This window comes from Microtus pennsylvanicus, chromosome 7 (genome assembly GCF_037038515.1).
Source record: "Microtus pennsylvanicus isolate mMicPen1 chromosome 7, mMicPen1.hap1, whole genome shotgun sequence".
In the NCBI taxonomy this organism is placed as follows: domain Eukaryota; kingdom Metazoa; phylum Chordata; class Mammalia; order Rodentia; family Cricetidae; genus Microtus; species Microtus pennsylvanicus.
Window position 1 is genome coordinate 53145970 of NC_134585.1, and position 26266 is coordinate 53172235.

Sequence of the window (26266 nt, forward strand, 5' to 3'; positions counted from 1 at the left end):
CCGATTGCTCTGCGGAACACGAGTTTAATCTAAGGGAAGTGGGGTACCCTTATCTAGAAGGCTGGGGTCACGAGAGGAAAGTTCTATGATGGTATCATTTTTGGCTCTATAGGGCAGGATGAGAGGTCCAGGAAGATGGCTTAGTGTCTGAAAGCCCTTACCGCTCAGTGATGACCTGAGTTTTAACTCACTTTAAAAAGCCGGATAAGGGCTCTCTGTCGGCAGTGGCATGTGACAGAGAGATGTCTCCCAGGAAAGTCTCTGCTCCCAGGCATGGGTCCTTGGGCTTCTTGCCTCGGAAACACAGCAGCAGGCATCGTGGGAAAGTGAAGAGCTTCCCCAAGGATGACCCTGCCAAGCCTGCTCACCTCATGGTCACAAGGCTGGCATGACCCACCCACATTGGCCGGGAAGTTGACAGACCAGGATCCAAAGTGAACAAGAAAGAAGTCATGGAGGCTGTAACCATTGTGGAAATACCACCTGTGGTAGTTGTGGGCATCATGGGATACGTTAAAACCCCACGGGCTCTCCGCACCTTCAAGACAGCATTTGCTGAGCACATCAGGGACGAGTGTCAAAGGCACTCATCTACAAGAACTGGCACAAATCTAAGGCCTTCACCAAATACTGTAAGACATGTCAGGATGAGGAGCTGGAGAGATGGCTCAGAAGTTAAGAGTATTGCCTGCTCTTCCAAAGGTCCTGAGTTCAATTCCCAGCAACCACATGGTGGCTCACAACATCTGTAATGGGGTCTGGTGCCCTCTTCTGGCCTGCAGGCATACACACAGATAGAATATTGTATACATAATAAATAAATAAATATTAAAAAAATAATTTTATATAAAAAAAGAAATGGCAGGATGACACGGGCAAGAAACAGCTGGAGAAGGACTTCAACGGCATGAAGAAGTACTGCCAAGTCGTCCACATAATTGCCCACACTCGGATGCATCTGCTTCCCCTGAGCCAGAAGAAGGCACACTTGATGGAGTTCCAGGCGAATGGGGGCACTGTGGCTGAGACGCTAGACTGGGCCCGGGAGAGGCTGGAACAGCAGGTTCCTGTGAACCAGGTGTTTGGGCAGGATGAGATGGTTGATGTCATTGGGGTAACAAAAGACAACGGCTACAAAGGGGTGATAGTCGCTGGTGTACAAAGAAACAGCCCCGCAAGACCCATTGGGGGTTGCTAAAGGTTGCCTGTATTGGTGCTTGGCACCCTGCCCAAGTGGCCTTCTTTGTGGCTCGGGCTGGGCAGAAAGGCTACCATCATCAGACAGAAATCAACAAGAAGATTTACAAGATTGGTCAGGGCTACCTTATCAAGGATAGCAAGCTGATCAAGAACAATGCATCTACCGACTATGACCTTTCTTTCTTTCTTTTTTTTTTTTTTTTTTTTTTTTTTTTTTGGTTTTTCGAGACAGAGTTTCTCTCTGTAGTTTTGGAGCCTGTCCTGGAACTAGCTCTTGTAGACCAGGCTGGCCTCGAACTCCCAGAGATCCACCTGCCTCTGCCTCCCCAGTGCTGGGATTAAAGGCGTGTACCACCACCACCGGGCCCGGCTATGACCTTTCTGACAAGAGCATCAACCCACTGGGTGGCTTTGTCCATCATGGTGAGGTAGCCAATGACTTCATCACGCTCAAAGGCTGTGTGGTGGGAAGCAAGAAGCGAGTGCTCACCCTCCGCAAGTCCTTGCTGGTGCAGACCAAACAGCGGGCTCTGGAGAAGACTGAACTGAAATTCACTGACACCACCTCCAAGTTTGGCCACGGTCGTTTCCAGACCATGGAGGAGAAGAAAGCATTCACGGGACCACTCAAGAAAGACCGCACTGCCAAGGAGGAAGGTGCTTAATGCCAGAATTTGCTTAACTGGTGTGGTCGGTCGCAATAAAAACTTTTTTGTTGGGGGGAAAAAAGCCAGATAAGGTGGTGCACATCTGCAAGCCAAGTCCTCCTTGGTGGTGGTAGGGGGGATGGAGACAACAGAACAGCAGCTGCTCACAACCCAGCCGGCCTAGAGTAGCCTGTGCCACACCAGGAAGAGAGACCTTCAGTCTCACACCAGCCGGACCCCTCCGTGTGTGGCTCTTGCCTTGGGTGAGGTCTAGCATCCTGTACGGTGCGGCACCCCCTAGCAATTGTGTCAAACATTCGTAGGCATTTCCCGGAGACACAGTGGATACCCCTCTTTGGTGCTAAGAAAGTAGCAAACCATGTCCTGTCCTGTTTATTAGAATAATGTCCATGGCGTGGGGAAGGGGAACAATGGCATTTCTGGCGAGAGGGCTGACTAGAAGGCACTGTGACTTGATAGCACGCGGGATACTAAGCTGGCTGCAAGGCTGCCTTACCCAGACAAAACTGGGGAAGAGTCCACCTAATTTTTAGTCCAAATACTCAGAGCCTGAGAGTGCTCAGGGGTGGGTGGGGTGGGGTTGGGGGTTAGAGCTCCCGGGATGAAGCCAGAGCCGGATCTGGGGCACGGAGTAAACACTGAGCCTGGGGCGCTGGAGAGCGAGGGTGACAAGGAGCACCCACCATCCTAGCTGGAGCCCCACTGGCGGAGGGAGAGGGCCAGGCTCTGCATCTCCCTACCCCCACATGGTTATGTGCAGCCACTGCAAAGAGAGCAGAGAACAGAAGATGTTCAGCAGAGGAGGGAGATGGACAGGACTAGAAGGGGAGGGGACCATTTGCAGCCCGACCGACCTCCCCACCCCTTCCCGCGTACCTGCTCCATATTCAAGCAAATAGAACCAGTTTTCTTGGGGTCCATGGATAGGAAGAATGCTGTTTTAAGCAAAAGGCGGGGTGGAGAGTTAGCATTGAGATGATTATCTAAATGACCCACTCCCCCAAAAAGGTGAAACTCAGGAAGGTAGGAAGTTATTCCTTGATCATTAGGAGTGAAACATCACAACTGGTTAGGAGCCTGGCCCCGGGTCTGAGCTCTTGTCTCAGAGTCTGTTACTCCGAGCTAGAGCGCTGGGGACGTGGGGGCAGTACTGAACTCTTGTTGTGATTGTTATGATTGTGTTTATTTATTTATTGTGGGTGTGAGAGAGGTCTGCAGGCACCTGTAGAGGTCACAGCTTGCACCTGTGGAGGTCAGAGGACAGCTTGTGGTCCTTGGTTCTTTCCTTCCAGAACGTGGGTGGGCCCTGGGAGTTGAACTCAAGTCTTCAGGCTTGGTAACAAGTACTTCTTCATGCTGGGCCATCTTGCTCTTCCTATTGTTTGTTTTAACAAAGTCTCACTTGGGGGCTAGAGGAATGGCTAAGTGGTTAGGAGTACTGACTGCTCTTCCAGAGTACCCAGGTTCAATTCCCAGCACCCACATGGTGGCTAACAACTGTCTTTAACTCCAAGATCTAACACCCTCACACAGAGATACATGCAGGCAAAATGCCAGTGTATATAAAATAAAAACAAATAAATTATTTAAAAAAAAACCACCAAAGTCTCACTTGGTTGCTGAGCTTGCCTCAAACTTGTGATCCTCCTGTCTTAGCTTCCCAAATGTCAAGTAGTATGAATATGGACCCCCAGATCCATGCTTGGAACAATAGTTTTATTTTTGGTTTATTTATTTTTTGAGACAGGGTCTTTTGGCTGACCTAGGGTGGCCTCAAACTTACTGTGTGGCTGAGGATGGCCTTGAACTCGTGGTTTTCTGCCCCCACCTCCTGAGTGTTTGGATTAAAGGTGTGCATCACCACACCAGACTTGGCGCCTGCTAAGCAAGCACTCTACCAACTGAGCTACACCCCGGCCCGGGGCAGAAGTGTTACCTTAGCATTCGTATCATATTTGCTAGAGAGAGGAATAGGGATACGGACATTAGGCACAGTCCCGGCGAGTTGTGAATTTGAACTTGGGTCAAGGTGTGTTTTCTGTAATGGAGAGGTTCTACAGAAAGGCCTCAGGGTGAGTGGGTGTGAGAACAAGCCAGCCTTCCTGGCCTAAGCTGCAGGGGGAGGTACCTCACTCACCAAACATGGCCTTTAGCCTTAGGAAGCAGTTGATGAAGTTGTCAAAGTTCACGATCATGTTATCGTCTGCGTACCTAGCCACCACCACCTCGGTTACCTTATTGTTCATCTTGATGCCTAGGACACAGATGGGGCGTGGGCAGCATTTAGGCCTCCAGACTTGACTGCCCAGCTCCCTGCTTCTGACAACCTCGTGCTCCCTGGCCACCTGCTTTCTCTAGGGCCAAGCGCATCTCATAGGAGTTCAAGGTCCCGGAGCGGTCCTCATCACACTCTTTGAAGATGTCCTGAAGACAGACAGATGTCATCAGGCCTTGTGTGTAGCATGGTGGTGGAAATAACAGAATACTGCAGTGTGACTGACTTACAACAGCTGTCTGAGACCCTGGGGCCCCACTCCTCTGACCAACCACTTGAATCTCTAGTGTTCCTATTGCTAGTGATCGAGGTTAACTCCAAGCATAGCAGGAACTGTTGGTACCCTGCCCAGGGCTTTCTTCGGGCACCCTTCAGGACTATACCAGGCTATCCAATTACTAACCAGTGTGTGTGTGTGTGTGTGTGTGTGTGTGTGTGTGTGTGTGTGTGTGTTTTCAGTTCTAATGGCTTCTTCACTAGTTTCCACCCTTCTTGGCTGTCTCTTTAGGGTTCTTTACCGTCCATTTCTTGATCTTTTTCCACAGGATCTGGAACTCCAGAAAATCCAGCTTGCCAGTGCCATCTTTCTAGGGGGGTTCGTCAAGGATAAGAGTGTGAAGAGGGCATCCTAGGAACGAGGGAACGGAAAGCCTTGACACAGGCTTGGGGTGGCTCCTGAATGCTAACCACCGGAACTGGGATCTTTAGCTACCCTGAAATCTAATCCCTATCACAAAGGAGGGTGCTGAGGCTGGCTGGAGAGATGGCTGCTTCTGAGTCAGCCTTGGAGGGCAGGGAAGAAGATGGAAAAATACTGGTTAGGATTGCCCCAGGGCAGAAAGATACATCCATGAGGTTGACCATACGACGGCAGACATCCAAGCTAAAACCTTTTGTCTTGAAGTTCTTGACTGTGAGGAAGGCAAGGCGTAGGAAGAAGAGAGGAATGAATTCTGTGCAGGACACCCTAGGGTGGCCTTCATTGGGGTGAGCTGTGGGGGTGGGGTAGGCCACTCACATTTACTCGACATCTTGTTGAGCAGTCTTTGCAGCTTGTACATGTCTATTTCCTTGTCCTGGGAGGAGAGACTGTAACCATTTGCTCTGCCCCTGCGGCCCAGCGCCCTCTCCCTTCAGCCTCTGCCCCTGGGACTTCTTACTCCATTTGCCACCATCTCAAACAAGTGGATGGAGTCCTGATCCAAATCCTTCTCAGAGACGGTTTCCTGGGGAAAAGCAGCCAGGAAGAAGGGAGCCAGTCTTAAAAGCATCCTTAATATACCCAGCCCCAATCCCAAGGCTTTCTATTACCTCTTTAAGGTGTTCAGCACAATTGACTTCATCCAGCAGCCTGGGCATAAAAGAGTAAAGGTTTAGGGGTGACTGGGGACCAGAGAGATGAGGTTCCCGATGGGGTGACCCAGGGAAGGTCCTGTCGTTGTATATGGAGCAGTATTGAATAGTCCATCAAATCTGGGCTCTAGTTTAACTGCTTCTATTACTGATTTAGATCTCTCATCCTTGTAGCTCAGTTTCTAAGAGTATAAAATAGGATTGACGTGGAGGAAGCCCAAAACCTGACATCCTGCAGCCCTTGGGCAGGGAACCTGGCCACAGTGAGGTTAGCCCCTCACCAGGTCTCATTGTGCTTCTCCGTAAAGACCCGAAGCAGGAAGTCAGCATCTTTATGGGGCTCAAAGGTGGAGGGGATAATGATGTATTCCCCTGGAGGCAGCCGAAGGTGACTGCTGACCTCTCGTGAGTTCGTGAAGATCTCCGAAAAGCCATGTTCCCGGTATTTCACAAAGAACTCTTTCTTCAGATGGATGTTCTGGAGGTTCTGAAACTGTATGTACCCTGGAGGTGGGTACAGGACCAGCACAGGGGAGCCAGCAGAGTGGATCTCCCAAGGTGAGCCATGTTTGGGGCAGGATTGGTGGTGGGTACCAGTACCCCTGCTTTATGGCCTGGACTCCTCCCATGTGGTCAAAAACTCCAGCATGGTCTCACCCTTCCCTGACTCCCACCGTTGGATCATAGGGGTTGGACTCCTAACTCAGGGCTCCCCAGAACTCTTCACCAGATCCCTTCCCTTGACAACCCACATGCAGCCAGGGGTGGACTGGATGCCTGCCCAGGAGTAAGCCTTTTGTACCTCCTTTGGGACCTAAAAAGAAAAGAGAGAAGAGGGTCGGATCTTCGGGGCAGGAGAGAGTATCTGGCCTTCAAATCGGTGAGTGTGCACTGTGCGTAAGTACACGTGAGCACGGTGAGCACGAGTGTGAGCCTGGGTTGCGGTTTGTTAGGGCACTGGAGCAATGTTGGTGGGTGGGGTGTAGGCTGTTGGCATTAATAATTCATCCGTTTTGTATTTCAAAGTCCAGTGTGCACAAAGTTGACAAAGGCAGATTTTTATCACTCTGGGTTAAGGACAGGAAAAAGAGTCCCAGAGAGGCAGGGCTGACTTGCTGAAAGGGGCTGGGATGTGGGTGTGCGCCGAGGTTGCTACTCCACCGAGCGCCATCTACAGGAACAGAAGAGGCGACTCCCGGAAGTGAGGCTGGAGAGCAAATACACTAGCCTTTTTTCCCTCCCTTCTAGCCCAGGCTTTGACTATGCCATGTAATTGAGGATGACTTTGACCTTTAGATCCTCCTGCGTCCATCTTCCACATAACAGACATGTGCCACCATGCCCAGTTTTATCCATTGCTGGGGGCAGAACCCAGGGCTTCATGCACACAAGTTACATCACTAATGTTTTGATTTTCGGACACAAGGGATCATGTATCCCAGGCTGGTCTCTAACTATGGAGCTGAAGTTGGCCTTGAACTGCTGATCCTTCTGGCTTCTGTGGGCACCTTCATCTGTGTGCACATACCCACACAGACACACATAAACATAATTAAAAACTAGAAATCTGCTGGCCGTGGTGGCAAGAGCAGCGACTCATACATGCACAGATGAGTGAGAGAGGAGGGGTGGAGGAGAGGAGGAGAGGAGAGGAGGGGTGGAGGAGAGGAGGGGTGGAGGAGAGGAGGGGTGGAGGAGAGGAGGGGTGGAGGAGAGGAGGGGTGGAGGAGAGGAGGGGTGGAGGAGAGGAGGGGTGGAGGAGAGGAGGGGTGGAGGAGAGGAGGGGTGGAGGAGAGGAGGGGTGGAGGAGAGGAGGGCTAGATGCGGTGTGCTCGCTTATAACCCCAATACTTGGCAGAAGCCAGAGGATCGGGTGTCAACCTAAGCTACGTGAGGTCCTGTCTCAAAAAACTAAAATAAAGTGTTGGCTTTTCTTATCATGCCCTTTAGAATGTCCCAACCCAGCAGGAAAGCCGTCATGGAAGCAAGCAGATGCAGTCACCGGGTTCTTGGACTGACGGAACAGTTGGCTAAGTGGATCTCTTCTTTATAAACTAGCTTGCCCGTGGTATTCAGTTATGCCAACAGAAACAGATCAGGGATGTGGCCCCATTGCAGGGTTTATCAGTATCTTTTTGTTTGTTCATTTGGTTTTCCAAGACAGGGTTTCTCTGTAGCTTTGGTTCCTGTCCTAGAACTAGTTCTTGTAGACCAGGCTGGCCTCGAACTCAGGTGGTGGTGGCACCCACTTTTAATCCCAATGCTTGGGGAGACAGAGGCAGGTGGATCTCTGTGAGTTCAAGGCCAGCCTAGTACACAAAGCAAGTTCCAGGACAGCCAGGGCTGTTATACAGAGAAGCCCTGTCTCAAAAAAAAAAAAATTAGATTTATTATTTTATCTGGATGAGTGTGTTTCTTGCATGTTTGTGTGTGCATTCCTGAGGCTGTGAACGATCCTGTGGATGCTGGGAACTGAACTCAGGTCCCCTGGAAGAGCAACAAGTGCTCCAGCTCCCTAACTTCAACTTTTTTCCTTTACATTTTATTTATCCTGTGAGTGTGTGCCTGCTGTGATGTGTGTGGAGGTTGGAGGGCAGCCGGAGTGAGGAGACTTTCTCCTTCCTCCATGTGCAGCTGGGGGGTTAAGGTCAGGGTGCCAGGCTTAGAAACAAATGCCTTCTTGGCCACACCTCGGCCTTCCTGTCTTGGGAAGGGCGGCAGAGGAAAAGCAGCCCTTGCCCCGCCCCCTCTTTATTCCCCTCTTGCCAGGGAGCCTAGGCTGTCACAGAAGCAGGGCGAGCACTAGTTCTGTTCAATACTGAGAGCCCAGACTAGTCAGGGACTCGGCACATGGTAGGAGATGGCACGGTATTCCATACCTGTTGGCTATATAAGGGAGTAGGTAAATGGGCTTCTCTCGGATCTTGCAAACCATGGCTGGTCTTGAGAAACATGGACGGTGATGCTTTTTGGCCTCTGCAGTGAACAGTTTTGAAGGAGTGGCTGGGGCCACATTTGTGTGGAGGTGTTGCTGAAGTCTCCCTTGCTCAGGGACCAGGACACAGTCTCTATCTCTGCCCCTTCAGTGTGTGAGCATGTGGGGTCACCTAATCTCTCCTGCCTTCAAGATCCGTCCTGTTCCCTAAGGGTAGTGGTAAGTGTGGTGTACAGGTGTTTGGGTGACGCCTGCCACAAAGGAAATGGTAGTTGTGTGGTAGATTTAAAAAAAAAAACAAAACAAAACTAGCCAGGTGGTGGTGGCACACGCTTCAGTCCCAGCACACAGGAGGCAGAGGCAGACGGATTTCTGTGAGTTTGAGGCCAGTCTGCACAGCTAGTTCTAGGACAGCCAAGGCTACATAGGGAACCCCTATCTGGAAAAACAAACAAATCTGTGGAAAGGGAACAGAGCCAGGGGCCTGACCAACGAGATGGCTCAGCGGTTAAGAGCACTTGCTGCTCTCGCAGAGGGCTTGGGTTTGGTTCCCAGCACCCACATGGTGACTCACAACCAGCTGTAACTCCAGCTCCAGTGGACCCGACACCGTTTTCTGATCTCTGCTGGTATCAGGTATACATGTGGTAAACAAACATACATGCAGGCAAAAATGAGAGAGAGAGAGAGAGAGAGAGAGAGAGAGAGAGAGAGAGAGAGAGAGAGAGAGAGCTAGCTCAGGAAAAGCACAAGATGCTACCATTCATTTCAGCGGTTGGGCTGTGGGACCTTTGGGGCCGACTCTCACAGGGATCCTGGGGAAGAAGGGTCTTAAGAGGCAAGGCACGCCTTTAATCCTAGCATTGGGGAGGTGGAGGGGCAGATAGACTTCTGGGTTTGAGGCTAGCCTGGTCTACATGGCAAAAAAAGAAGAGGGGAGGCCAGAGGGGACTGGGGACTGCGGAGGCTCACCGAGAAGATGACGAAGCCTATTGTGAGCAGCTGGGCTCCCTCCGGCCGAGCGTGTCTCCAGTTCTTCTGCATCAGGGCCACCAGGCAGGTGCAGACCACCTCACTTTTCTCTGAGTCATCCTCGGGGTCGTCCTGTTCCAGGAGGGAGATCTTAAACTGGGGGTTGCTCCAGAACGTCTCTGTGGAAGATGCAGGGTAGGCTGATTACACCAGGCCGGGGCCTTCTGTCCTTGACCGAGCTCTTTCTGGATGCGGGTCCGCTGAGAGAGTCCAGCCATATGTCTGCCTCATTTCCTGAGGACCGTGACACCCGACCGACTCTGCTCTCGTCCAACCTGACTCTGTGCCCTTGTGCCCGCACCTACCGGGACTGTTCCTGCAGCCGCCTGCAGTGCTCCCTTTCCGCCAGCTGCCCTCATAAAAGGTTGTGTGCCAGCGGCGCTTGTGCTCAGACAGTGCGTCCGGTGTGAGGTTGCAGATCTCCAGGAGTGTGAAGTTGCTCATGAAGTCTTCGTAGGACATCCTGGGGTGGGGAGTGCAGATGGCGCCGTCAGTGCACTCCAGTGCACATCCCTAGGGCCCCCGGTGGCACGTGGTGAGGAGGGTGGGGGTGGGGGATGTGCATGGGGAGTCCCTGGCCGAGGTGGGGAGGATGGCGGAGGGGGGCGGGAATGAGGGATGTGCATGGGGAGTCCGAGGCTCCCGGAAGCCACACTGACCAGAACTCCCCATCTTCCTTCTTTCGTTGCAGCTGTATCTGCACGTCCACACTCAACTCTTCCCACTCTCTGGCCCTGCAGACAGAAAACAGCAGAGCGGAGGGGCAGCCACCCTTTCTCCCTAAGGGACTTTCTGAAGGCCACCTCCAGGGAGCAGCACTGAGGCAAGGGTTGGTCCCACTGTGTCACTGGCTTCCATATAGATCCTGCTTGGTCTCTGTTCCCCTCCCTCGGCTCAGGGCATCTACCTGTCACTCCAGGCTCCATTCCACTCAATCCGGCCCCAGGGATTCTGGATCCGAATCAGGGTTTTCATCTTGCCTCTGTAGGAGACCTGGGGGGGGGGGGGGGGGCGGATAAGCAAGGAAGTTTAGGAAGTGGGCAGTGGCGGCTCTCACACACCCCTGGTTCTCAAGGGGTCCCATTTGCCTGCACTCACATTCTCCAGGCCAGTTACTGAGTAAGCGTGTCCTCTGACCAGCATATTATGGCTCATCGTTTCAAAGTCACTGTTGCTGGTGACCTACAGAAAAAAGGGAAGGGAAGGCATTTGAGGTCTGGTCTGGGAATCCCAAGAAAGCCACTGTTTTGTGTGGCTCATAACACACATTATGACTATTCAACTACCCTTAAACTCCTGATCCTCCTGCCTCAGCCTCTGGAGGGATTATAGACATGAATCACCATACTTGGTTTATACTTTACACACACACACACACACACACACACACGCAGACTGTAGCAATCACCTAGTTGTGTGTGTGATGTATGTGCACACATGGGATGGCCAGAGACAGACATTGAATATCTTCCTCTATTGTTTTTAAATCAATATTTATTTAAATAAATAGATATTTATATATTTATGTAGCTATGATATGTATGAGTGTTTTACTTGGATGTTTGTCTGTGTGTTACATATTTGATTGTTGCTCTAGGAAGCCAGAAGAAGGCACTGGATCCCCGGAACTGGAGTTACAGGTGTTTGTGAGCTACCCAGGAGGGTACCGGGAACTGAGCCCAAGTCCTTGGCAAGAGCAGCCAGTGCTCCTCTGTCTCACACTTAGAGACATAATCTCTCACCTAACCTGAAGCTCACTGCATTGGGATCCTGGCCAGCGAGTTCCCACGATCCACTTGAATTTACCCCCAGCACATATGATACCTGTTTGTTTTTACATGGATTCGGGGGATTTGAACTCAGGTCTTCTGACTTCGCGAGCAAACACTCTTATCAACTGAACCATTTCCCCAGCTCCTGTACTTTTGATTTTGGAGTAATTCTAGATTCACATGCAACGGAACAGGGAGAGCCTATGCTCCCCTAATACAGACAGATTCCCTCTGGACATTTTGCAAAACTCTACTATAAGCTGAGTGTGGTGGGGCAGTCTGCAATCTCAGCACTTGGGAAGCAGAGGCAGGTGGATCTCTGCGGGTTCGAGGACAGCCAGTGTTACATGGTGAGATCCTATCTCAAAACAAAACAAACCCGGCAACCTCACATCCAAACTAAAACAACAACAGCAGACTAAATACACTGAAAAAAGAACAAAACAAAACTGTAAACAAAAGTCAGAGCCATTTCAAAAGTTCTTGCAGAGTTGGTGGGGAGCGGTGGGGGGTGGGAGTGGCGAGGAGTGGGGGGGAATGGGGTAGGGGTGTCTGGGAGCAAGGGTGGGGGTAGTGGGGAGTGGGGGGTGGCGGGGAGCAGGGGTGGGGGTGGTGGGAAGCAGGGGTGGGGTGGCGGGGAGTGAGGGTGGCCGGAGTGGGGGTGGGAGGGTGGGGAGCAGGGGTGGGGGTGCTGCCATCTTAAGGTCATATAGAGGCAGATCACAGTTTATTGGGGCCGCTGTTGCTGTTTGTATTCTGCGGTGTGCAACCAGACAATTACTGTGATCCACCTGCAGGAAGACTGGGTTGCTGTTTTCACTATTATGAGCGTTGCCACAAGTGTTTGTGTGCAGGCTTCGAGGGGGCTCAGTTTGTCTTCCTCTCCTCCTCCTTGTTTGCAATACCTGCCCCCACCATATAACTGCTGTTATATGGAAGTATACTGGGTACATTGATTTGAATAAATATTTGTTGAGTGCTTATTGCATGCTGGGTATCGTCCAAAGTCCCAGGGTCCCTGTAGGGAATGAACCAAGTAAAGGTCACTGCCCTCCTGGAATCTCCGCCCTTCTCTCTGGGTCAGAAAATACCAAGGAAAAAGTAACAACAAAGCAGAGGGTATGCCAGGTGGGGACAGACACTCTGGACCAGAGGCAGAGAGAACTTGTTCAGGAAATGGGTAGTGAGTGAGAAAATGTTTGGGGAAAGAGTCTTGGTGTAGGGTGGGGGAGCCATCATAACAGGCGCAGAAGTCCTGGGGCAAGACCCAGCTCGGTTTACTTCGATGGAACAGCCCATCAGGGAAGACATCTCCAGCGATTTTCTGAGGAGCCTTAGCATGTTGTGAGGGGGCTTCTGGAGCTGAATGCTCTGGGCCACGCCGCCTGTGAAATCTTCGAACCCCTCCATAGTGCTGCCCCCTGCCAGCGCCTCATAGGATCCATTTAGCCTGCAAGCAGACAGTGCGCTGTTAAGCTCCCGGCTGGAGATGTGAACTGGAGGGAACAGTCAGGCAGAATGGTGAGGGAAGTGAGACATGCCTTACGGTGCCCTGTCTCCTCCCCTGATTCAGCTAGTGGCCTGTCGCACTCGGCCAGGCTCCTGAAGGCCAGTCTGCTTCCTAGTCTGGGTAACTTACTTGGCATAGGCCTTCTCCAGCAGGGCGCTCCAGAATTCCTGGCGCTGGGCACCGTGCACGAACAACAGCTTGTTATTCTTAGTGGGCAGTCGGTCGTCCACCACCACATTCATCCACTGCCCAAACTGCCAAAGCTGTGGGTGGCAAGGGGACATTTGTCTACATACGGGTGAACTTTATAATCAGAGCGCCTCCTGGTGGCCATGCTGAGAACATACCAGCAATAGTCACTCACATTAGGATTTTTGTACAAAACTGGTGTGTATGTGTGTGTGTGGGGGGGGTATGTCATTTCTTTCCTTTCACCTTATGAGTTTCAGGGATCAAACTCAGGTTATCAGGTTTGGGATAAATGCACTGAGCCACCTTGACCAAGGTCCTTAGAATACATGAAGGAAAGACAACAAAAGCCCTAAAATTGCTTGACATTCCCAAACCCGGGTCTTGCTCCAGCGTCAAGAAAACCCTACCCATGGGGCTGGGGATTTGGCTCAGTGGTTAAGAGTACCGACTGTTCTTCGAAAGGACCAAGGTTCAATTCCCAGCTAATGAAAATAAAATAAAAATAAATCAATCAGTGAACAAGAAAGAAAGGAAGGAAGGAAGGAAGGAAGGAAGGAAGGAAGGAAGGAAGGAAGGAAGGAAGGAAGGAAGGAAGAAAGAAGACCCCACCCACCTTTAGACTGAGGCCCTGTCTTGACAAAAGGTAGCTGGAGGTTAAGCTTTCAGATCTTAAAATCCTCTCCCTATCCTATGACATTCAGAATTGCTCCTAGATCAGCTAAAGGGCCAGGTCATACAAAATACATGGTGGAGATTTTCAGTGTCATAATAACCATGTGTGTTCCTGGGAATGGGCACACGTGTGCATGTGTGCACACACGCACACACACACACAAATGAGAATGGGGAGAGAACCACAAACAACTAGTTATTTTCTTTAGCACTTTAAAAAACTTAGCTGACATGACTTCTTTCATGAGCTGGTATTTCTCTGAATATTGTTGAAAAGCCATCCCAATTAGTATATATTTGAGAAACCAAGTAAGGTTCTCTCTCTCTCTTTCTCCTCTCTATCTGGTGGTTTGAATGATAATGGCCCCCATAGGCTCATATATTTGCATGTTCATCACTAGGGAGTGCAACTATTTGAAAAGATTGGAAGGACAGGGAGGTGTGGCCTTGCTGGAGGAAGTGTGTCACTGGGGGTGGGCTCTGAGGTTTCAAAAGCCCAAGCCAGGCCCAGGAGTTCTCTCTTCCTACTGCCTGTGGGTCAGGATTGTAGCTCTCAGCTCTAGCTTCAGCGACATGCTTGTCTGTGTGCTGCCAATGCTCCCTGCCATGGTGGCAATGGACTAACCTCTGAAGCTGTAAGCCAGTCCCCAGTTAAAGGCTTTCTTTTATAAGAGTAACCGTGGTCATGGTGTCTCTTCACAGCAATAGAAGAGTGACTCAGTCTCCTTCCTTCCCTCCCTCCCTCCCTCCTCCACTTCCCTTCACCTGAAAATGGAAGATACCAGCATAGTTTTTCTTGAAATTCTGGCTCTTGGGCACGACACGGTACAGCAGTTTGGGACATGTAGTAAGGGCGCCAATGGCAGCCAGCAGCCAGCAGTCCCCTTGAAGGCAGACAGGAGGGGTTAATCCTTGAATAGCCCCACGTGTGTGGAGGCCCCAGATCCCAGTCAGGGGAGCAGCCCCCAGATCTCCCCAGCAGAGATCACTCTGCCTTTTACTGTGGTGTGTTGGGAATGGGGCCAAATGGGAAAACTGAGGCAGAGCTTGGGTTCTGGGACAGTGAGCACATCTATTAGTTCAGTCCAGGGAGTCACAAATCAGGGTGACATTTGTGGTTTAGGGGAACTTGGGGAGGCCGCTTAGCACCTTGCTTTCCTATCTGTTGAATATATCCAGTAACCTTTCTGTATGATTCCTTGTGAACAGGCTGGAGTAGCAGCCAAAGGCCCGAGAGGAATCTCTAGAAAACTTCTGTCTCTCATCTCAGTATTTAGGTGGTGAAGGATAAAAGCTTTCTAAGTTCGTTTGTCACCAACCTGGTCTACAAAGTGAGACCTTGTCTCAGAAAACCAGCCAAGAGCTGGAGAGTTGGCTCAGCAATTAGGAGTACTTCCTGCTCTTTCAGAGGACTTGGGTTCAGTGCAGCATCCACGTCAAATGGTTAGCAACCACTTGTAACTCTAGCTGCAGGGGACCTGACAGCGCCCTCTTCTGGCCTCTGCAGGCTCTGCACCCACATGCACAAACCCGTGCACAGAAACACCTACACAAAATTAAAAAGAAAAATTGCAACTCCCCCCCAAAAAAACCAATCAGCCAACCAATAAAAGATGCCTTGCAACTGGAGAGAAGTCTCAGGAGTTTAAGAGCACTTACTGCTCTACCATGAGCACCAGAGTGCAGGTCCCAGCATCCACATCAGCTATCTTACTAATGCCTATAATTCCAACTCCAAGGGATTGTAATACCCTTTTCTGGACTCTGAAGGCATCAGACACACATCTGTGCATACTCTGACACACACACACATCAATAATTAAAATAAAAGTTTAAATCTAAAAATGGAAAAATGTCTATCCCATCGCCAACACTCTGCTGAAAAAGCTGGGCTCTGTCCATATGCCTGGACATATGGAGGCCGGGAGCTAGCTGAGGATGGAGCACAGTGCCCCTGTGGAAGTATGGGAGCACGGTGCCATGCATCAGTTGCCCACTGCCATCTGTCCCCTGGGGTCTGCCCTCAGTGACAGGCCAGGTAACAGGAGGGTCTGGGAAGTTTCTGTGATGGTTGGTAGCCTCTGGGCTTTGGAGGGAGGCTGCAGTCTGGAGGGAATGGTAAGGACTCTGTCATCAACACAAGGGAGCTACAAAGGAGACACTGATCTCCTCCTCTTGTACCCAGCATCCCTCGGGCCCATTGAGCCACAGAGACAGTTCTGGTCCTAGGGCTCTTTGGCCTCTTGCTATACTTATTTCTGCCATTTTCCCCTGCAACGAATAGGAAATAGAGTGGCCCTGGTGCCTGCCCTGGGCCTGAAGGGGCACGAGGAGATTGTGAGGCAGGACTAGCTCAGGGAGGAGGAGATAACCTGGTGCGTGGTGTAGTGTCATGTGACTCCATGCCCCATTATTGATAGCCCAGACCAAAGAAGTCCTACCACCTGTGACAGTTTTGTTTCCTCAAAAGATAGAACCCAATCCCTGTGCAAAAATAAATAAATAAATAAATAAAAAGGGGACTGGTCTCCTCTAGCCCAGGCTAGCCCTGAACTCATCTGAACACATTGCATTGCTGTGAGTGACCTTAAATTTCTCACCCTTTGTTGTTGCAAGGTACCTAGGCTTTTGGCTGGCCTAGAACTCACTTTGTAGACCAGGCTGACCTTGAATTCATGAGTAATCCTCTTGCCTCTTCTAGATTTTGGGATTATAGGCACATGCCACCATACCCAGTTTTTTTTATTAAAATAGGTTATTTATTTTTATTTTATGGTGCTTTCTTTGCCTGCATGTATGTCTGTGTGAGGGTGTTAGATCTTGGAGTTATAGGCAGTTGTGAACTGCCACATGGGTGCTGGGAATTGTACCTGGGTCCTCTGAAAGAGCAGTCAGTGCTCTTTTTTTAAAAAATTTTATTATTTATTTATTTATAATTATTTTGTTTGTTTGTTTTGTTTTTCGAGACAGGGTTTCTCTGTGGAACAGCCCTAGCTGTCCTGGAACTAGCTTTGTAGACCAGGCTGGCCTTGTTTGTGGCTAACTAGTGCGACCTTGTCTCAATAAATAAATTTTAAAAACCTTGAACAAAACAAATAAACGAAAAGTCCCTGTGTTTTCTCTTGGGCTACCATGGAGCCCCGCAGAGCTTCTGGGAAGGGGCTCAGGCTGCACTGAGATCTCATGCACGGTGGTATCTCAGCAGTGGAGCACTGGACCCAGCCACATCTTCAGACGACCAGGGTCCCACAGTGCAGCTGACCTCAGCTGCAACCTCATGAGACACTGGGTTAGCCCTGCCGCTCCACTTCTGAGGCTCTCCCACAGAACCTGGGAGTTGAGAATTGCTTGCTGGTTGTTTGGGACAGTCTCACGTGGCCTCAGGTTGGCCTTGAACTCTTGCTCCTTTTGCCCCTTTTACCCTAGTGCCAAAATTGTAGCTATGCACCACCATGCCTAGTTTGACGATTAAAAAATTTTTTTCTGTCTGAGAATGTGTGCACCTGTGGTGGCCTGGGGGCGGCGGCTGTGGGGTGGGGTGCATTCCTGTGCACATGGCAGCCAGCAGGGGGCGCTGAATTCCTTGGAGCTGGAGCTGAGAACTTGGCTGCTGGGGTCTGAACTCTGGACTTCACTATTTTGTAGCAAGTGCTCTTAACTGCTGAGCTGTCTCTCCACCCGCTTCCAGTTGCTAAGCCTTGGGTCATACATTATGCAGCAACAAATATCTACTAACTATATCATCCCAATTCACTCCCCAACCAGACCGCAGTAGGTACAGAAAGAAGGTCCCTAGAGGACACACGCGACCCAGACTTCCAGGCTTGAGAGCCATTCCACAGCCCCCTCCCCATCCCAATTTTTTTTGGGGGGCCCCACTTTCCCGATGGGGGCCAGCCCCTTGCTCCCCACTCACCGAGGACCCCTTGGCGGATGTCTGTGGGAGAGAGCTCATTCGTGATGAATACGGGGTTAGTCGTGATATCCTGTGGTGAAGGAATAAGAATGTTAAGGGGTGAAGGGCCCCCTCCCTACCTCCCGTGCACCTCTGAGCTCTAGGTGAGCACTAGGAGGTGCTGAGCCCTCTGACCACAGCCTGGCTATGAGAGATAGGCTTGGGTGCCAGCCCAGGATTAAACTAGGAGGCTGGGCAGAAGCACGTTCAGAACAGCCCTAGCTCTGATGGCATCGGGGCCTAGTGCCAGGGCCCTCCCCGCTTCCTAGGCCCCAGGGCCCTCCCGGCTTTCCGGTGCCCACCTTGGGCCGCTGCCAGGAGATGTTCTGCACCTTTTTGGAGTTGGGACCCAGATCCTTGAAGCCTATAGACTTGGATTCAGCAGGGAAAAGGGGGTCCTCAAACAGTTCCCCCTTCCTTAGACATGCCTCTCGGAGCTCCTCAAAGTTCTGATTCTTGTAGTTGTAGGCGTTTTGGTGTTGGCCCACGCCCTTGGCCTTGAGCCGGCTACTGTTTATAGAAGCCGCCATTCCCTTTTCAATATAAATGGGCTCTGTTAGATAAAAAAAAAAAAAAGACAAATAACCCAATTTAAAGCGGTCCTGAAGCTGGGTGGGTGGGAATAGCAGCTGTTTGGGAGGGGGGAACAGGAGCGTCAGAAGCTGACCATCTTCAGTTACAGAGGTTTTATCTTTTTAATACTATTCTGGGTGGTTTTGTGTGTCAACCTGACGCAAACTAGAGTCATTAGGGAGGAAGGAACTGTAAGGAGGTTCCTCAATTAGTGATCAATGGGGGAGGGCCCAGTTCACAATGAGTGGTGCCATCCCTGGGCTGGTGGTCCTGGGTTCTACAAGAAAGCAGATGGAGCAAGCCATGGGAAGCAAGCCAGTAAGCAGCTCTCCTCCTCAGTCTCTGCATCAGCTCCTGCCTTCAGGATCCTGCTGTTTTGAGTTCCTGTCTTGACTTCCTTCAGTGATGAACAGTGATGTGGAAGTGTAAGCCAAATCAACCCTTTCCTCCCCAGCTTGCTTTTTGGCCATGGTGTTTTGCTGCAGCAATAGAAACCCTCACTAAGACAATACTTATTTACTTTTATATGCATTTGCACATGTGCCTGGTTGTGTATCTGTGCACCACGTGCTCACAGAGGTCAAAAGAGGCATCAGATCCCCTGGAACTGGAGTTACAGATGGCCGTGAGCTGCCACGCGAGTGATGCGATTCAAGCCAAGTCTTCTGCAAGAGCAGTAGGTGCTCTTAACCGCCGAGCCCCTCCACCTGCCTCTGCCTCCTAAGTGCTGGGATTAAAGGTGTGCGCCACCACGCCCAACCTTATTTAATTAAAAAATATGTAGGGAGTCTTGCCTGCCTATGTGTCTGGGCAGGTGTATGCAGTGTCCGTGGATGCCAAAAAGGACATCAGATCCCCTGGGGCTGGAGTTAGTGGCGTCTGTGAGCTGCCCAATGTGGGTGCCGGGAACTGAACCAGTGTCCTCTGGAAGATCAGTCAGTGCCCTTAACCTCTGAGCCATCTCTCCAGCCCCATAAACCTAAAAGATGTATTTTATTTACATGTGTACATGTCTGTGTTTGTGGGAGTGTATGTGCATGTGTGTGTTGGGGGGGCAGAAGGGGTCAGATTCCTGGGAGCTAGAGCTACAGACATTCGCAGACTCTCAGGCTTCTCATATGGTGCTGGGATCCAATACGGGGCCTCATTATTGTGCAGCAAGTGCTCTTATGGTGGAGTCATCATCACTCCAGGACCAAACGAAGAGCAAGCATCATGTGTGTAGAGAGCTTTGGTTAATGTCACCTGGCCTCCGAAAACGAAAACAGTGTGGCCGGTTTACAGAAGAGAAGATCAAGGCTTCAAGGGCATCAAGAAGAAATGCCCTTCCTGCTCGCAGATGGGAGGAATGACGGGGCATTCATAAGGCACAGGGAAGAAGTGAAGACACTGGAGCCCTTGAGCTCAGCCAGGGAGAGCAGAGATGATGGGGTCCCTTTGGAGGGCATCGTTTGACAGCACTGACTCAGATAACAGAGCACAAGGACTGAAGAGATGGCTCAGAGATTAAGAGTGTTTGCTGTTCTTCCAAGGATGCAGGCTTGGTTCCCAGCACCCACACGGGAGCTTCTTGGGTACCTGCCCCCATGTGCATATACCCACATATAGACACATAATTTAAAATAAACAATCAGGGGCTGGAGCTATTCCTCCATGATTAAGAGCACTGGCTGCTCTTCCAGGGAATTCAGGTTCAATTCCCAGCACCCACATGACAGCTCACAAGCATCTGCAACTTTAGTTCCAAGGAAGCTGATTCTCTCTCCTGGCCTCTGAGGGCACCAGGAACTCATATGATGCACAGATGTACATGCATGCAAAACACCCATGCATATTTAATAACAAAATAACAATAACAAAATACAGCACGTGGGAGGCAGAGGCAGGTGGATCTCTGTGAGTTCAAATCTGGTCTACATAGCAAATTACAGGCCAGGGCTACATAGTGAGATCCTGTCTCAAAGAAAGAAAGAAAGGAAGAGAGAAAGGGAGGAAAGGAGGGAAAGAAAGGGAGAGAAAGGAAGGAACGAAGGAAGGAAGAAAGAAAAGGAGGAGGAACAGAGAAAGGGAGGGAAGGAGGAAGGAAGGTAGGTAGGAAGAAAGGAAAGAAGGGAAGAAGAAAAGAAGGAAGGAAGGAAGGAAGGAAGGAAGGAAGGAAGAAAGGGGGAGGAACAGAGAAAGGGAGGGAAGGAAGGAAGGGAGGGAGGAAAGGAGGGAGGGAGGGAGGGAGGATGGATGGATGTTCTCAGTAAGGGAGATTGTTTTACCCAGCCTAAGGATTCTTGGCCATGTCTTAGAGACGCTGTTGGCTGCCACAACTGGAGGGCGGTTGCTATTGGCATCTAGCAGACAGTGCCCACATGGGACAGCATTGCTTCCATGTGGACCAAAGGTTACTCAGCCTGAGATGTCAGCAGCTCTGCAGAGGCTGGAAAATCTGGGGCAGGTATCAGGTCATCTACACAGGGAAGTGAGCGACTTGGATGCCTTCCACTCTGGACTTTCCTGGGAGGCCTCTGTCATGGCTGCACTAGGACTGAGGGGACTCAGCCTCTGCTGGAGGTTTCGGAGGATCACAGAAGGTGCTGGCACCCAAGAGAACTGGACATCACCACGGACAGCCCAGCCCAGTGAACGGGCAGTCTTACCTCCTCATTTCCCTGGAAGTTCTGTCCAGGATCCTTGTCCAGCTAAGAGTCATGTCTCACCATACTGACCGTAAACGCTGGTTAGAGCCCCCATTCAGGTCGCCAGTGTCTGAGCTCGTTACTTAGTGCTGACAGCAGGGAGTCATACACCCTACTTTGCCCCCCACTGCCATTGCTATGGCAAACATCTCTAAAGAAGACAGCTGCCCCAAGTCCTGTCGCATGGTGTTGTGGGGCCTTGTGCTGCAAGTAGAGCACCCATCGTCATCTTCATCAGAGTAGCTGGGATTATTAGCAATGGACTCTCAAGGTAGAAGCCACTGGATCCTCACCTAGGTCCCAGCCACTCCCTCTTGCACTTCCTAGCCAGCTGATGGTAACTCTGTGCTAACTCTGTGTGATCTTGGGGGGCACTAGAGTGTGTATAGCATGGAAGGTTAAAGGGGAAGTTGTCATTCACGCTAGGGTGAGACTTTTGGGTGATGCATATGTGTTGGGGTCACCCATGCTCTTGTGAGTAACTCCTCACCAACACTCTGTAAACAAGCCCAATAAACTCATGGGCTCACCAAGTTAGACTTTGGTCTCTCAGGGTCTTTCTTATCTGGGGTGAAGTAGGCATTTGTTGACGTCATGAATTTGAAAAGTTCATGCAACACACGGGTTGGTGAGAGGGGGGCAAGCTGGGACAAACAGAAGAGGTAGGAGAAGTTCAGGCAGACAGGCGTGTTGACACACACTTTCAATCCCAGCACTCAGGAGGCAGAGGCAGGTGGAGCTCTGACTTCAAGGCTAGTACAGTCTACAGAGTGAGTTCCAGGACATCCAGGGCTACACAGATAAACCCTGTCTTGAACAACAACAACAACAAAAAAGGAGATATGACTACATATGAAACTGCCTCCTCCATCAGACTAAACGTCAAGATGGGGAGCAACCCCATCAGACTAGGGGTCCTGCTGATTGCACATGTTTATGTGTTCATTATGTTTTATATGCACACACATGTGCAGAGCGTATCTGTCTGGAGGTCAGAGAACAACCTGTAGGTTCTTGGGGATTGAGCACAGGTCCTCAGGGTTCGGGGCAAGCGCCTTTATCTGCTAAGCTATCTTGCTGGCAAGGATCCTGCTTTTGAGATCTAAGCCACAGAGTTAATGAAATCCAGTCTCTGAAACAAAAAAACCAAGAATATTTCCTCCCAATGCCCTAAATCTATTTATTTGGGTTGCGGCAGTTGAGCCAATTATAATTAATATGTGACGCCCAATCTCACACACTTTTTGTTGTGGTAAGAACACTGACTATGATACTATTGTTTTGTTTTGAAGACAGGGTCTCAGAGAGACTAGGATGGCTTCATGCTCTCCTAGTAGTGTGGGGGAGGAGACCTTGAACCGCAGACCCTCCAACTCTACCTCCTGCGTGTTCAGATGACAGGTCTGGGTCTTTGCATTCAGTTTATCATTTTACAGGGATGGAACTCAGGGTTTCGTGCATTCGATCATTCTACCGCCTCAGTTACATCCCAATCACTATTGTCAGTGATATAAGATTTATTTTTAATTGTGCGTATGGGTGCAAATGCCCACAGACGGTAGAAGTGTTGGGTCTCCTGTGAGCTGGAGTTACAGGCGGTTGTGAGTCCCTCAACATGGGCGCTGGGAACCAATCTTGGGTCCTCTGCAAGAGCATTATAGGCTCTAAGGAGCCACCCCTCCAGTCCCATTCCCAGTGACTTTTAAACCTATTCCATCGCAATCAGGGAACCAGTGGTTTTATGGATAGTTTGCTCTCCAGCATATGGAGGAAAATGAGATTCATCTTCGGAAAACTCTAGGGGTTTAGGGTCTCCTTCAAACCTACACATCCAGGGGTCAGGTCCCTAGCCTGTCACAGAAGCCCGGAGGCAGGGTCTAGAGGCCTTTTTAGTTCCCTCCCTCTTACAGGCTTGAGGGGGAGGGCCAGAGCTGAGCCCTGTTCCTCCTCTGCTGCTGAAGCTAGATTCCCCAAAGGAACAGCTTCTCAGCTTCTCTTACCTGCCCTGCTACCAGCCCAGACCACCCTGGATCTGAGGGGAGGGCTCAGGCTCCATCCAAGTAGCTTGCTTCTGCTGTATCTTCGGACCTCAGGGTTTGGGACTAAGAAGGCTACTTATCTAGGCTTGGGAGATAGTCTCTGTTCCCTAGGGTTTGCCATATCTCTAATGGCTGATGGGGGCCCCTTACACAAACCCATTTGTGGACAGCCATGACTGAAGGGTACAGGACATTGCTCTACCCATCAATGTGTCGGTGAAATGACAGAGGAAGGCTACCTGCCTAGTCTTTCCCTATGTCTAAGAAGACCAGCTTTTATCCCCAGAGCATCCAGCGTGAGGAAGGACCGCCTCTTCTCTGTCTGAGGTCTCAGAGAATACAGCTCCATTTCCGCAGGAAGTGCTAATATACCGAAGGCCCCATTAGTGCCTACCTGGGGAGTACAGCATACCGAAGGCAATCAGGTGAGCACCTAGCACAGTGCTTGACAGTTGAAGGTTCTTGGCGGGGGGTGGGGGGGCACAGACCACCCCTCCCCCCACAGAACTCTCTAATGTAGGGGAGCCTTAAGCCAGGGGCAGTGGTCTAACAGTTGCCTTTCTGTCCTTCCTACTTGGCCCTTTTACCTCGGCCCTTCTGATCTGCCAGGTCCCAGGCCTGTCCCTACTGGGATGGGGACAAGCACCTAACTGGGGAGCCACCCTAGGGCAAGTCCCTCCCTGTCAGTCTGAGATTTCTGGAAGTGGTTGTTCCTATCCCTTCAGCCTGCATTTTTTTTTATCCTGAAAAGCTTCTCGTTTACAAAAAAGCCATGATCTCACAAGTCTGTGCCATGTCTTTGTGTCTTACTATCTCACCATTTTTTTTTTTTAAGATACGTAGCCCAGGCTAGCTTCGAACTTGCTTCATAGCTAAGGCCTTAAACCCAGGGTCCTCCTTGTCGCTACCTCCCAAGTGCTGAGACTGTGGGCACGTGCTACCAGACCCTCCTCCTTCCTTCATATGCCATGTGTACCAGAACACCAGAGGACAACTCTGACATCCTGTTTGAATACTGTGGGTCTCAGGGCTTGAACTCGGGTCATTATGGCAAATGCTTTATCCTGCTGAGCCATCTCCTGGGCCCCTGACCTTCTGACCCTAAGTACCTCTGCTTCCCCAGCGCTGGGGTCACAGGTGTGCACCCCACACAGTTCACGCCTTGCTAGGGAGCAAATCCATCCTTGTGCGTGCTAGGCAAGCACCCCATCAGTTGAACAGCACCCCAGCTCCTATTCCCCATTTGTAGGTGAGGTCCAGGGTTGTGATGTTATTTGCTCAGGGTCACTCAGCAGGTAAGAGGCTGAGCCAGGATTTGAACCTAAAGCCTCAACCCTTACCTATTATTCCATAGAAGGAGGATACCTGGGAGTCTCCCTGAAGCCACTTCCCTTGCTCTTCCTCTACCTGCAGCCAGGATAAAGCCAGTAGGTTGTAGAGACTGTTAGGTTTCTTGAAGAACCCAGACCAGAGCTAAGTACTGTTTGCCAAATACGATTACTACTGGGTCCCAGTTGACCTGAGTTCTGTTTGATGCCAGGAGCCAGGAATAGGTGGGCTTGGGTCTTCTCCATTGCAGACTTTCACCCTGGGGAGCGGCTCTCCTCAGTACCCCTGCTATGAGCTGTTTGAGTCTTACCTCATTTCTTTTCCCTAAGCATTTCAGTTTGGCTTAGAACTTGAGGCCCACCAGGAGACTCCCCATGGAAGAACCATGAGAACCCCATTTCCACCTCCCACCTCAGGGCCGGGAGGCACCCTATATAGGTGAGCGGCGAGGTCAGGTCCAGGATACACTGGGCAGGAAATGGGACTTCCCAGGTAGGGTGTGGTGTGCCTGCTCAGCCATACAGACGATGCCTAGGAGCCTTTCTGCAGCCAAGATGCTTGCTTCAGACTCTCCTCAGTTTCTGCTACCAGGAGCTGGTACTCTGCCTCCAGCCCTTGGCCTGGCAGCTGTTCCCCTTCCAGCACTTAAGGGACTCTGCCCGGGAGCTCATACTGACGGCTGCAGCTCGAGTTTACAGGACTGGGGCTAGGACCAAGGCCACGCCTGTCACCTTGGTAACTAGCTTGGTCCTACGCCCATGGTCAGTTGCCGTGAGCACTGTGTGTGTGTGTGGGGGGGGGGGGATTTATGATGCTTTCATCATGTAACTGGCTTGGTCCTACGCCCATGGTCAGTTGCCATGAGCACTGGCTCTGTGTGCATGTGTTGGGGGTTTTTATGGTGTAGATGGTATCACCACTTCTAGGGAGGGGCCTAACTCCTGTTCCTGATGCCATCATCAGGGTCTTTGTGGTCTTCTCTGCCTACCCTCTTGTCTCTATAGGCCTTTGGGTAATGTTTTGTTTTGTTGTCTTCCTATCCTGGACCTCTTCTCTCTGGGCAGACCTCAACTCACTTTCCCATCTGTTGGTTGAAGGATGGAAAATTTACTAGGCAGTAGTAGCACATGCCTTTAATCCCAGCACTCAGGAGGCAGAGGCAGGAGGATCTCTGACTTCGAGGTCAGCCTGCTCTACAGAGTGAGTTCCAGGACAGCCAAGGCTACACAGAGAAACCCTGTCTCTGTAAAAACTTTTGATCCTACTGCACGTACTGGCTTTGGGGGAGCCTAGGCAGTTTGGATGCTCACCTTACTAGACCTGGATGGAGGTGGGTGGCCCTTGGATTTCCCACAGGTCAGGGAACCCTGATTGCTCTTTGGGCTGATGAGGGAGGGGGACTTGATCGGGGGAGGGGGAGGGAAATGGGAGGTGGTGGCGGGGAGGAGGCAGAAATCTTTAATAAATAAATAAATTAAAAAAAACAAACAAACAAGCAAACAAACAGGACGTAAAACTCCAGTCAACAGAGGCCAAGGCTGGAGAAAGGCATGTGAGATTGGCTTTTGAGGTTACGTGGCCATACAGCTTGATTTGATAGAGAAAACAGGTCCAGAGAGGCTAAAGGCTTTCTCAGAGACACACAGCCAGCTGGTGACACAGCCAGCCTGGGGCAGAGGCTCTCTGGCCTGTGCTGCACGTGACACACTGTGGGGATACACATGGCTGTGCCCTTGCTGAGAGGCCTAGAGAGAACCCTTAGAGAAGATGAGTTTGGGGTCTTAAGAAAAAATTGGCTAGAGAATGGGGGGTCCTGGAGACATGTGGGGTTGAGGCACGCCACACACTGGGCCCACCTGGTGCAAAGCTTTTGCAGTTTTCTCATGACCCTTGTCTCTAGGAATTCTTGGGACGCTCAGAGCATAGGGCTGGCGTGAGGTGGCCTGAGTCCAGAGCTTCTTCCTAACGGATGGTCCCTCTAACAAAGCAGGGAGCTCATTCCAGGACTGTAATTAGGACCTCTCGGGAGGGCAGGGAATGAGGTTCCAAGGCTGTGCTCCCAATCAGACACAAG

At 50.8% G+C, this 26266-nt stretch overlaps 1 protein-coding gene and 1 pseudogene across 1 annotated transcript; one reads left to right on the forward strand and one right to left on the reverse strand.

Moving 5' to 3' along the window:
* The first annotated feature begins 242 nt into the window (after positions 1-242).
* Positions 243-1865, forward strand: LOC142853752 (large ribosomal subunit protein uL3-like; annotated as a pseudogene).
* A 337-nt stretch (positions 1866-2202) lies between these two features.
* Capn11 (calpain 11) lies at positions 2203-18097 on the reverse strand. Its single transcript, XM_075978924.1, has 21 exons — positions 17867-18097; positions 17526-17595; positions 14375-14493; positions 12875-13008; positions 12517-12685; positions 10562-10645; positions 10371-10456; positions 10123-10197; positions 9769-9926; positions 9404-9582; positions 6299-6310; positions 5778-5989; positions 5455-5494; positions 5304-5369; positions 5162-5219; positions 4990-5054; positions 4662-4730; positions 4214-4292; positions 4006-4122; positions 2745-2803; positions 2203-2631 (listed from the first exon to the last, which is right to left on the reverse strand). The coding sequence occupies exons 1-21, from the start codon at positions 18092-18094 to the stop codon at positions 2605-2607; spliced, it is 2106 nt and encodes a 701-aa protein (XP_075835039.1). The 5' UTR covers positions 18095-18097; the 3' UTR covers positions 2203-2604.
* Positions 18098-26266: the final 8169 nt, after the last annotated feature.

Coding starts and splice junctions, on each gene's coding strand:
- Capn11 (XM_075978924.1), bottom strand. CDS start 18,094: ATGGCGGCTTCTATAAACAGTAGCCGGCTCAAGGCCAAGGGCGTGGGC. Junction 14,494..17,525: donor CATCCGCCAAGGGGTCCTCG/GTGAGTGGGGAG, acceptor TCTGCCTTCAAG/GGGACTGCTGGCTGCTGGCT. Junction 12,686..12,874: donor CTGGAGAAGGCCTATGCCAA/GTAAGTTACCCA, acceptor GTCTGCTTGCAG/GCTAAATGGATCCTATGAGG.